The sequence below is a fragment of the Parasteatoda tepidariorum genome, chromosome 10 (assembly GCF_043381705.1).
Source record: "Parasteatoda tepidariorum isolate YZ-2023 chromosome 10, CAS_Ptep_4.0, whole genome shotgun sequence".
Classification (NCBI taxonomy): domain Eukaryota; kingdom Metazoa; phylum Arthropoda; class Arachnida; order Araneae; family Theridiidae; genus Parasteatoda; species Parasteatoda tepidariorum.
The window spans coordinates 1,478,583-1,492,107 of NC_092213.1; the positions used below are offsets into that span (position 1 = coordinate 1,478,583).

At 30.0% G+C, this 13,525-nt stretch overlaps 1 protein-coding gene across 1 annotated transcript in view; it reads right to left on the reverse strand.

Moving 5' to 3' along the window:
* Positions 1-6,217: 6,217 nt before the first annotated feature.
* LOC107439055 (CUB domain-containing protein 2-like) overlaps positions 6,218-13,525 on the reverse strand; it is an 85,183-nt gene continuing 77,875 nt past the window's right edge. The window contains exon 10 of the mRNA XM_043047289.2: positions 6,218-7,757. Within this exon, the coding sequence (XP_042903223.1) occupies positions 7,733-7,757 (25 nt within the window). The 3' untranslated portion in view covers positions 6,218-7,732. The remainder of the gene's footprint in view (positions 7,758-13,525) is intronic.

The window sequence follows — 13,525 nt, forward strand, 5'->3', positions numbered from 1 at the left end:
TCGCAGAGAAACGAGAAGCAAAGCAGAGAAACATCAGCGTTTGGAGTACCTGTTAAATGCATATCGGGCACTTAACTAGACCTAAGTATATATTTTGGACATTTACCACAAAGAGAATGGGATTATCAATATTCACCGGTGGAAGTCAACAATCACCCATTTCGGTCATTCGTAATGACACACTGTGTGTGTGTCATTGCGAATGACCGAAATGGGTGATTGTTGACACACACGCACACAGTGTACTTCTATAGACTAACGTTGGATCACTGAAGTTATAGTTTAATAAGTGTGTAGAGGCATTGTCCCAGGAGTCCTCCTCCTCTTAGTTAATCTCCACTCAACTCTGCTTTTTCCATCCTTCTCTTGTTAAAAAAAAAATTCTTCGAGCAAAAATATGTTTTAGTTCTTAGGGAGGTGATTTCAGGATGGGTAACGACAGATTTTCTTTTTGTTTGTAAAACACTGTTAGGCTTAATGAATGTGGCTCTTTTCCCACCACTATTTCTTCATTCCGTTATTTAGACAAACTATCAGACACCTTTTACTGTGCCCATTATAGAGATGTCCTAGCCAACGACGTCACTGAGTTCATTCCACTCAGTGATACAGTTAAGCCTCTGGTTATAACCGTCCATCTGGTTATAATCTCTCTGGTCTATTATCACCTCTCTAATCAATCCATTTTCGTGAGCACCATTCCTATTGGGCGATTCATATTCACATCTCAATAGAAACGTATTTCTATTGGTTGATATCTGTTACTGAAGGATCATTGCTGGATTGCCTGTGGGGAGGTAAGTGAAGTGACGTTAGCATCTCTATATTGCCGTGCAATTGAAAAATCGACGTAAGCAACAAAAAAATTCAAAATTGAGATTTTTATATTTTTGGCATCTTTGTGAAGTGCAATTTTTTTTTTCGAAAATAAATTTTGCGTTACCAGTTTTTTTGAAATTCAATTTTAGCATTCATAGCATTAGCAAAATAGGCGGAAAATAGTTGTCAAACCACGGAATCAATGACGAATCACTGAAAGCTTTGTGTTTTGAATTGCACGGCAGTATATACTCATTTATTAATTCACAAAAGAGGTAAAAAGAGAGGAGCAGTTTAAAATTGTTTATTTCTCTTTAAGCTTCTTTAAAAGATGCTTGCAAAACATTTTCCGCGTCTTTTTTATTTTCGTCTGGGTCAGCAGGACACAGCCATCTAAGTCCATTATTTTTTCATTGCCTCTTCTTCGGGAGGTGCGCGAAGATCCATAATCAAGGAATGGTCCTATCTGATATTATTTTAAGAAAGTATGAGAAATCTATATACATGAACCTAATATCTAGAGATAATAAATCTGTATATCCTATGCAGATAATAGATCTATATTACTAAACCCACATTCGTAAAAATAATTTTAAGTAACGTATCAAACGGTCATAAAGCTTTCTGCAGTTTTCAAAGATGTTTGTGTTTTTACATGACCTGAAGTGAAATAGCAGAAACTCAAATTGTGTTAAAAAAGAGAAGAAAGGATCAGTAAGGGTTGCGACAAAAATGTTCGGAAATATCACGTGTCAATCGAGTGCCAAGTTGGAATTTTTTTTAATTTTCTCCACTGTATATTATTAAATTTTTTTTTTTCGAAATAAAGAATTTTCGTGTTTTTTTTCTGCCTAAATTCCTCATAATTATTAATAATCTTATCAGTAGAATTAATATTTGCTGACTTCTTCTTTTAACAAGATTATAAATAATATTAAACGTTGTATATGGAACTATGAACATAAAGAAAATGTAACTCTGTCGTTGGTATGGTTGAGCAAAAAAAACTTTTTTCTAAATTTTGATTTATTGTATTGCTTTGGTTGAAAATTCGCTAGAAGAGCTTAACCCTTAAAATATTATGAATGCAGTTTTATGACACTTCAAAAAATAACTACACATCAATAATATAAACATTTATTTTCTAATATTTCAACTCCATATAAATAAATACAAAAATTAGATAACAGTCTAGACACATCATTCAATATACATATAAATGCTTTTTATTGAAAAGGCAAAAATGTTTTGTTTTGTTTATCACTCTTTGGCAGATGAATTCGAAAGAAGAAATTTGTGTCTTCAAAAATCCGCCGAATCATTTCGCTTTGAGCCTTCACAAGCTTTCTTTAATGAAAGGGACTGATTGTTAAAAGTTTTCAAAAATAATTGTCAAAAGTCGAGATCTAACCTGTGTAAGGTATTCAATTACGTACACTTAAAAGTAATTCTTGTTGAACCTCAAGTTTTATTTAAAAAGAAGTGACTTTTACTTGCAGTGAAACCTCTCTCTCGGTCGTTAATGGAGGTTCTTAGGGGTTACCTTCCATTCATTTCAAAATGTTATCGAAGGTGCATCATTTTTCGCAAATAATTTTTATTTTAGTTGTTTTGGCTTCAAAAAAACCGGATCGATGAATGAATTTTAGCGTCTGATCCTTACTGATATAATTATGAGTAAAAACAAATTGACTTATTATGAATGATAGAACTATTTTAAATAAATCAACAACTATGCATTTTTGTTTAAGTTTGTATTTAATTTTATGTCATAAAAATGAGTTAGTTTTAAAAAATGAGAAGAGATTTGCTTGATTTAGATGCTTATTTTTCTCTAAAATAATTTTTTTTTTCTAATTTAACTTTCAACTCTAAAACTAAATCCTTGAATAAGATCGTCTTGAGTGCACTCCAACATGAAGTTGTCCTTTAGAGATCGTCAAAAAGAACTCACTAAATAAAGAGTCTCACACAAATATTTTGAATACATTTTTATCTACTTATTTGTTTTGTTAAATTTTTTGTTTTTATATTTTTTCATGTTTGGTGCAGAGGTTTGAGAGGTCGCTGGGAGAAGTTTTGATGGTCTCTTCGAACAAAGTCTATGGAACGAATTATGGGGGTCCCAAAAATGATCGTAAATAGAGGAAGTCGCTGCATAGAGTTGGCTTTTCTAGGAGATTTCATTGTTTACGTAGATAAGAAGAAAATAAACTAACAAATGAGAATTTTAGAGAAAATTTAAATTAATAAAACTTAATAAACTTTTTTTTTAATTATTTTTAAATATTATCTGAAAAATTATAAATTTTAATTAGCAATAAGTTTTTTAATATTGTAGGGTATTTTTACTTTGCATCGATTCACATTTTGTCATAATATGTTACACGATTACACAATCAATTGAATTTTTACACAGACAATCGCTTTATAAAGCCATACAAACAGGAAAAAAATGATATTCAATATACTCTCGATATCTCAAAGTTGAAGAGAAGCTAAAAAAATTTGGAGATCGCGAGTTTTCGAGATAACAAGTTCAGAACTAAATGTTTTTCAAAAGTAGAAAAATATATCCTTAAATATCGTTCTAAAAAGTAAAGTCATGAAGCATAAGAAATAAATATTATGTAATGATAGTTGATTATAAATCTAAATACAACAATGATAATTTTATTTTTAAAAGTAAGACAAAAATATTTATGCATTAAATTAGCTTACAATAATTTTACATAGAGATTTTTCTGAAAAAATGCCCTTTCTATTTCGAGAAAAATTTGACAGAACAAGGTTTTGGCAAGGCTTCGGCGTAGGAATTGAAATTAACATTATGTAGATATGTAATGCCAACAATGAAAATATATTTTTGACAAAACAAGGTTTTCGAGATATCGAGAGTATATTGTACTATTATTTTTTAGCTTCAAAGCAGTACCAAATGCAGTCCAATATATTGCTCCTTTGGAGGATAATGAAAGTATAAAGTTTACAATATTTAAGAAGAAATTTTTCTATAATATTCATTAAAGAAATAAAGAAGAAAAGTGCAAAAGTTGAACAATCTGTTTTATAAACTCACTCGCAATAAAAGTGTTTTTGGTGCAATTTTATTATTTCTTTCTTTCTTTCTTTAAAGAACATATTAAATTGGTATACAGGTTGATTCCGAATTATTGTTTATAAATAATTTACATACAGGTCAAGACCATGATAACAAGCAAGAACCCTATGGAGAAGCGCAATGTTCGCTATATGCCCACAAACCATTTATTTAAAACTGCATTTTTGAGAACTTTGGGAAGTGCATATTATAGCTTCACTTGCTTTAAAACTTTTTTTTGAATAAGAATTTTGTGTTAACTCCTGTATTTGTGCCATAAAATTATCATAATTGCGACCAGTATTCCAGCCTGGTTTTCTTGGTCATGCAGCGCATTTAAATTTCGTTTGCAAATCAGCCCATAATATGCATTTTTAGAATCCATACGAAAAGTGTAAGCAAAAAGTTATAAATAGTGGCAATCGCAAATTAATATTTATAGCGAGGTAAAAAAAAAAAATCGAAATTTGACGATTGAATCTAGGAACATCAAAACAGGTTTTTTCAGACTAGAAATTGTTTCGAATAATCGTCCTTCAAAATTTCACTGTTTCTGCTTGCAATTAAATTTATCTTGTTGTTTATTACACATGCCTGCCTGTGCTGAAATTTTTTACGTTTCCTAAGCAATTATATTTTATCCTCTTTTAAATATTAGTTTACGACTCCCCACGTGCATTCCATATCTCCAATGTGCAGTCATGTTTGATATATTGGGGGAAACGGAAAGTAATGTCGTTTATGTGCAGTTGATAATTGTTATGAAGATTTTATTTTTAATCAATAATGTATTCACCCTCGTTAGCAACAACCTTTTAATGCCGGATAGAAAATGAATAAAGCAAATAAATTGGTTTTTAAGTCCAACGAATGTCTAATGCCGAAACGACATTACTTTCCAGTCCCCCTAATCGATCCAAAAATGCATACAATGGGCGGTCTATATGAAATACACTCTGTATCCATGATCCTTAGTCATATCATATTCTTGACCTAAATGTAGATTTTTAAGCACTTATTTAGAATCCCTCTCTATTAATAAATGCATAAATCACCCTTTATGAATCATTACGTATGAAAAATTTTACATAAATGAATTATTTTTTTATAAAAGTACCTATAGCCGTAAGTAATAAATCATATTTTTTTTGAGAACATAAAATTCATAATATTTTGTTAAATAGTTGGCGTAGATCAATATTTGGTACTGATATATTAATATTGGCATCAAAGACAAGGTCATCAAATGCTTTTAGTTTATTTAGATATCAACAATGTTTTTTGTAATATTTCTTGAATATATTGCATGATGTATAGTCAATATCATGTCACCAGAAATGTCATTACCACACACTACCGTAATTTTACCAGATTTTTTTTTCTTTCTCTTATTCGTTTTAATATGCTTCAAAAAGCAAAGTTATATAAAAATTTAATTGGTTAAAAGTAATGAATTGTTTTTAATAGTTATTACATGCAATCATGATTTTGATTGCAGTTATTGACGCAATTAAAATATCATGATTAATTATCAAGATTACTTAATTAAATATTAATAATAATAATTATTATTACATTATAATAATAATAATAATAATTATTACATTATTAATTTTATTATGATTTAAAGTAATAATGATCAGCGTTTACAAGTAATCATGAAAGCGTACAATTAATTATTTAATCATGGACAACGAATGCAGGAAAACATTATTAAAAGTAATTATATGATTATTAATTACAAGTGATCATATTTATTACTTGCTATTACAATGTATCAGCGGTATATTTCTTAAGTGTTTCTTTCAATATATTATAGCACGAAACACAATTTACAATATAAATAAATAATAATTTTATGATATTTCATTTTTTGTTGCGTATAATGAAATAAAGGTTTCCCAACAAAAATATTTCAGTTTAATAATAAATGTAATTTAAATAGTGGGCTATGATTACTTGATTACTAGTAATTAAATAATTTCATTCAATTATAATCCTTTGCAACTCCTTATCATGATTGATCTTAATCACGATTACATGTTAAAAAAATCGTAAATTATGCTTAGAAACCACGATTGCTTCGAATGATTCATTATATTTCTTCCATCATTATTTCACGTAATCCCAATTATAATGCTCAAGTAATAAAGAAACTATGGTTTGTACCCCCCATGTACCTGATTATTACATAATCGTTATCACTAATCAATCACCGTTGTTATCAAAACGGATAGAAAATCTTTTTTTAACTTCTTAATGTTTCCGGAAGTTTAAATGTTAAGTAAATATAAGAAATTGAACTGCAAAAAAATGTTTATTTAAATAGAATTGCTATTAATATGAGAAAAATTGTTTATTAAAAAACAATATTATCAGCAACAACTCGACAATACGACTGTGAACATTAGAATAAGCTACGTTATTTGACAAATTATTTAAATAGATTAATTGCTGATAAATTAATTAATTTCTATACACATTTATTTTATAAAAGTCACATACAATCTATTACAAGGCAGTTTCTCTTTTTTATATAAAATATCATCAAGGAACTTCAAAGTTAAGAAAAAAAATGCACTTTTAGTAAGATTGATAAAAGAGGTAAAGAAAATATTTTCTACGTATCGATCTTTAAAAATATAAATTCTATTTAAGATCAGGTAAAAATGTCTACGAAAAGTTTTGTAAATGCTACAAGTAAACCCTCCACTGCTCTGCTTAAATAATCTCCACTTAGATTAAAAATTTAGTAAATTAATTAAAAAAATATTCACGATTCAACGTTCATTTTACAAAATTGATCGGTATGGTGATGTATTTTATAAAACAGAAAACATAGCAAACTGACTTTGATTGTTAGATGGCGAAATTAAAACAAGAGCTTTTCTTTATCTAAAATTTTGTTGAAAATAAATTTTTGATTTAGTAAAAGTATCTTTATAAAATAAAATACCTATCTTATGTACGGTTTTGAAAGGTTCATGCAATTTTTGTTGTTGCATTGAAAAAGCTGAGTACTCTGTGGGACGTGACACATTACTTCAAAGATGTCTACCACCATTTATGGTGCGCAATGTTAACATTATGAAGGATAAATGTTCTATTCCCAGTGGTGGCTCGAAGTTCACTCAACTCGATAACCACAAGCTTGTTTTGGAAATAAAAACGGCCGGCTCCAATTGCTAACCACATTGGCACCATCATGCCATTAGTCTCAAACGTGTGTAGTTTAAACCTCCATGGCTAGTTTGCCCGCAAACGAATTGTTACAGAAATTTTTTCAACTTACTTTTTGCCACCATTTATAATTTAAATAAGCCTTCAAATCATCAATTACATTTAAGAATTTGACTTCAGTAATATGATTAAAGATTTAAGTTTTACTCTGTGTTTTTTCCGTTTTAGGAAAATATTGTCAAATGTATACGAATTCGAATTATATTGAAAAAATTCTTATAAAATTGATCCTTTATGTAGTAATGTTTCTTTATGAAATATTTCTAAAATTTTCAGTGATAGCTGCGTAAAAGTTGTAAATCTATATAATTTGCATTTCTAGTTTTAAAAATTTACAACAGGCAGTAGAGGATTAAAAAGTAAATCAGGACCCTTCATTTATCTATGAGCATCCATATAAACAGCCCATAAAAACCACATTTTGCGCCCCATTCAAACTTGACCCGATGGCAAAGAAACAGGGGATGAAAAAAATTTTGATATCGATCGTTAGAACATACGTATTGTTCAGCTCATCCTAGTAGTTGAAGAGCATATCTTCTTTTCTAGAGTTGTGACTTGTGTGACATTCTTTTAGCGCAAAGAACGCTTATCGACCCTAGAAAGGAAAAAAAATGAAGATTTAGCTTCGTTACTACTTCATCTAAAGAAATGTTCAAATAAAAGCAAAAAAGTAGTGAAGCCCCCCCCTCCACTCTTTTCTTTATGTTCGGTGCTCGTTAGGAGAGTATCTTGTTAGCTGCTTTTCATTAGAATCTTTACACAGATTCTAGAATAAAAAAATAAAAAAAAGAAGAAAGGATTAAAAGAAAGAAAAACATAGGGACTCGTGGTACTTGCTTAAGTAACTGGCTTTTTAGATTCGGTTCAATTCCAAAAAAAATCTACTTAGTGAAAAGTCTAGTATAATGTAACTTTTTCAGAAAATTAACATCTAGGGCTTTTAACTGAAAGCTTTCTTATGTCTTTATAATTGACACCTGCAAAAGCTTCCTTACATATTCTTTTCGTTTGTTGTTGAGGGGAGGGGGGAGGAGAATATCATCTATGCAGACGAATGACGTTGCATTCAATGAGATGAAATTAGAGAAGATAGTATCGAAGTAATAATCTTTTTATGTACAACGGTTGACTTGTATCGATTAACACATCTGAATTTTCAGTTTAAGCTAATGAAATACTTATATGTATTTCGTTAGGATAAATGGAAGACTTAGAAGTGATACCACTCTGTGATTGATGGAAACAAAACACAAAACAAGTACAAAAAAGTACTTATTTGCAAGTTTCTAACTACTGGTTATACCTAAAGTAAAAAAAAAAGTGGATAAAACCCAAATGGAAGTACATAAATAGACATACTATTGCATGGCAAGTATTTTTATGCACTTTCATTTGTGCTTTATTCACATTTTTTTTTTTAATATTTAGTTTACATGGCACAAAATTTTACCCTTTCCTTTGTTGGCTATATTGTTTTTAAATTTGTTTCAGCTCACTCAAATGGATAAGAAACAATACGTCTTTGGTCTAGATACTTATATCAATATGAAAAGTCTAAAAATGTTCACAATGTTATTTTTCATATTCAAAAACCCTTCGAATTTTTGAGTCTTATTGACTGAAGTTTGATTTCACTCGATAACAAAATTACTCAGAAAACATTATTTAATTTGTATAGGCCCCGATGCCAAACAACTGACATTTTGTTCATAAAACTTCTCAACTCTCTATCTTTTTGTCCCAAAATCCGTTCCACTTGATTCAGCATAAACGAATATATCGAAAACAATGCATCATTTGTTTTTTTATTGACGGTAATCAGCTCGCCCCTATTTTTCCTTTACAAAAAGGTGAAACGTACAGGGTGAGAACAAAGAAATTTTCTTGGTATAACAATAAAGCTTTTTGCGAAAAACAAACAAACATGAGTATTCATTTTTCCGAAGAAATAACCTTTCCTTTATTTCAATTATTAATATACGTTAGGTTGAGTTACACACAACTTCTGAAATGAGTTCGCTGTAAAATGTACCAAAAAATTTATATAAATTCTAACTATGGAGATTAGCTTGATGGTTGAACGCGTTGTTCTGCGCCACTTCGATATATACAGCAGTTTTATAATATGGAATATTAATAGTAAAAACATGGGATTACTAACTTTATCGAGAGAATCCCCCAAGAATTAGGAAAAGTTTTAAGGGCTAGAGATTAAACTCTATTTCAGAAGCAGAACATCCGATAAATAGATACTCATTGCAGTGGTTGCAAGCTTGAGTGAAAGTTGGGCAGATCGTAAGGATTGAGAATTGGATAGCAAATCATGACCGGAATTATCATTCTTCGCCAATTAAGGCGCTTTCCTACTTATGAATTGGCTGTTCATGCACATTTAGGGCAGTACTTTTTTAGAATAAATATTCTCAAAATTGCATTTTAATAAGCCTAGATTTAGCTGTTTTTTTTCAGGAAAAGTCAGTTCATCCATAAAATTTATGGTAAGGAACAGTTTTTACCATGACGGGTTTCGAAACTGTTCGCAACTAGTATGGTTAAAAAAGCATGAAGGAAACACTATATTTTTTTAAACCATTTACAACTAGCATGGTTTCAATACCGTAAAAAAACTTAAGTAGGCATTGGAGATAGTTTAGAAATTTTGTGGTGCTGCCACATATGCGCGAATGAGAGTATCGTATTCTTATAGCCCAGGATCACAAAATCGGGAGTGCAGGGCAATGGAAACTCTTTATGTGTTGAAGGAAATGTTGTGGTGTAAACTAGGGGTGCACAACCTTTTTCAGTGAAGGGCCGCATGCACAACAGATTGACCAATGCAGAGCCGCATGATTAGGTATTTAGACAGACATATGGACATCATTTGTTGGTAGCAATTGTTATACAAACATCATTGTTTTAGGCACTAAATTCCTTTTTCAGTTAACCTCGTAATATCTTTTCATAAAATTAAATACTTTCAAATGTTCAAAATTAGAAACTACAAAACTGATTACTTAAGAAAAAAAACAGAATCAGAAAATCAGAATCAATTAATGAGGAAAAATTTAGATAAATTGAAATAATTAAAAAATATGGGAAAATTCATGTTTTTATATTTGTTATGAAATTCATATTAAATCTTTAATTAAATCTTAATAATCATCTTAAATTTTTTTATCATATACAAAAGTCTATTAAAACAAAACTTTTAACATTAAAGAATTTGCTCATAGAATTATATTTAAAAAAATAAATATTCTAGTTATTAAAATACTAGAGGGCTCCCCCCCCCCCTCTCACGACCGCTCGCCANCTCACGACCGCTCGCCAACCCCTGATCACTGCTACGCAATTACATTTTTGTTCGCTTCGCGAACAAAATCGAAGTCGTTTTCCATTAGCTGCCAATTTTTCTGAACCAACATCCCATAGAGAGAATATGATAGGATTGTAATATGTCAGAGGTCCTTGTTATCAGCATTATAAACTTATATAAAGCAATTTTACTACAAATAATAATCTAAACTTATATAAAGCGAGGAAGCAATATTATTTAACACATTACTATAGGGCATTAGCTGGAGATAAATCTCCGTATTCGAAACACACGTGGCAGAGCCCAACTCGGATTGACTATATTTGAGGGTGCCACTTGATTCTCACCAAGTTGTGATCGAGGTTGATCACCAAGCTGGGCGATGTTGAAACCCAATCGTGATTCTGATTGGTTTAGATTTTAGCGTTATTTTTAATATGTGATTTCAGAGGTCCGCTAGTTCTAAGTTGGATACCGGCTGGTAAGATTACTTTTTCTTCTGGTCAATAAGATCGAAGGTATGTGGGCAGCCATAAAAAGGGACTTTAGAAAAAAATGTCATCGCCAGTTCGGTACCACAGACGCAATTTTCGACTCGTATTTCGCCGAATTTATGTGGCGATGGAGGTACACAGATTCCATTCATGATAAATTCAGACAGTATCTAACTGCTATTAGAGAATTCGGTGCACCTAAATCTGAGGATATTCAAGCTTAAGGAAGAACTGAGTTGTTTTTTTTCCTTTTCTTTCTGTGTTTACTTTTTCTTTCTGAATTTTTGTTTTGATTCAAAAGGCATTTTCTTGGGTTTTTTAATTTTGCTCATATCGGGTTCATTGTAATTTTATAAAGTTTTGTTGAAATTTTCCAATGTTTTATTGAAATATCATTATATTTTGGCAGCCATTCCTGTTACCACGGTGTTCCGCGCAATCAGGAAAGGCGCCAAACATAAGTCGCCAATTTCGACAGGGGGAAACCCATATACATTTTTACCCCTACTAACTCAAATCATTGTTGATCTTATAGGATGCCGGACGCTCCCTATATGGTGCTTCATCTCCCCTCCTCCAGTAATTCAAATTTTAAACTGAAAACAATTAAAACCTAATGAAAAAAAAACTTTAAAATATGGCAAACAAATAAAAACATGTAATATTCCAAAAGCAAAACCCATTGCAAGTAATTGCCCAATTAACTACAATACTGTCAACTGACAAAATATTTTAGTTTCAATCAGACAAAAAGCAAATTATATAATAAAAACATGTGTAACTGAAATTCGACAAATTAAATTAAGCTATTTAATTTTTTTGTCATATTGAATACTAATAAAAAAAAAAATGTAAAATGAAAAAATTATGTTATCAATGATCAATAGACATTTTTGTCTGAATTGTTATAAAAAAATAAGGTGAAAACAATAAAATTAAAAATTATTTACAATAGATCTCTGAATATTCACAAAACCTAGCTATGTACATTTTTCATTGATTTTTCTTTTCACATCATTTTCTGTACCAATGATTTGCACTTTTATGCATTAATTAAGAAATATCTCAAACAAATATGAACTGTTAATTAATATTTTTGGCTGAGCGATTTTTTGAAAGTAAGTAAAAAACAATTAAAAGTAAGAAAAAACAATGATAAAATTAAAAATTATTTACAAAACCTCCATATATACAAAATTTTTTATCAATTTCTATTCAATATTATTCGTTTTCGTTTAAACGTCTTGACTCTTCAACGTTTCTTCGCCGAGCATTTCGCTGTCGCGTATTGATAGTACTGCGATTATTTTCCCGGTGATTTTGTACTGCTAAATTATGTTCAGCTCTATGTCGCTGTTGATATCGCCTTAGATATTCACGGCGATCCATTTTTTATAAAAGATAAGTATTTTAAAGTAAACTCTGTTCAATATATTTCACACATTNAAAAACAATGATAAAATTAAGAATTATTTACAAAACCTCCTTATATACAAAATTTTTTATCAATTTCTTTTCAATATTATTCGTTTTCATTTAAACATCTTGACTCTTCAACGTTTCTTCGCCGCGCATTTCGCTGTCGCGTATTGATAGTACTGCGATTATTTTCCCGGTGATTTTGTACTGCTAAATTATGTTCAGCCCTATGTCGCTGTTGATATCCCCTAAGATATTCACGGCGATCCAGTTTTTATAAAAGATAAGTATTTTAAAGTAAGCTCTGTTCAATATATTTCACACATTCAATACAAAATAAAAATCGCAACAAGATTTAGCTGGTAAGTTTAGTTGTAACATTTCTGCAGACGGCATTATTAAAAATTATTACCTTTACACTCACATGCGTTCTCAATTTTGATTGACTGTTTTGTGCGTTGCTAACCAGAAGTCTTCTGTGATTGGCTATGTGTTATCATTCCACTCTCTTCTTATATATAAAGAAATGCAAGCTGAATACTTTGATTTAAAGACAGTTTAAAGGGTTAAAAATGATTTTAATTATACCAAAACCCCCTCAGCGGAAAATAAGATTTAGCATTTAGTAGAGAATATACTTTAACTTTAAAACATTTTTATTTTATTTTAAATTAATTATAAGAGGAAGGGGCTAAGAGATGTAAGAAAAAAAAAGAAAGAAAATATTAATTTTGTAGGAACTGTTTTCCTTAATATTAAAAGAACTATTAAGATACTTGTTCACAACTTTTTATGACGAATATTTTTTTTTAATATGACACTTCCTATTTACAATTCATACAGATATATATTAACAATTGATAAAATGTACCTACTTTACGAAACTTATCTTGATTACATTTCTTTACAGCTAAAATTTTATGATATACAAATCATTTCCCAGCATATGATCATGAATGATATAAAATGGCTTAAAAAATTTCGTAATGGTTATCCCGTAATTTGCAAAATTTTCAGATGTTGCTACTTGGTAATATGATAACTTTTTTGGGCCATTAAATGAAAATTTAATGATTTTTTTAAAGACTGCTCTGCAATTTTGAACAGGCAAATTAATTCTGGAAAACAATCTTC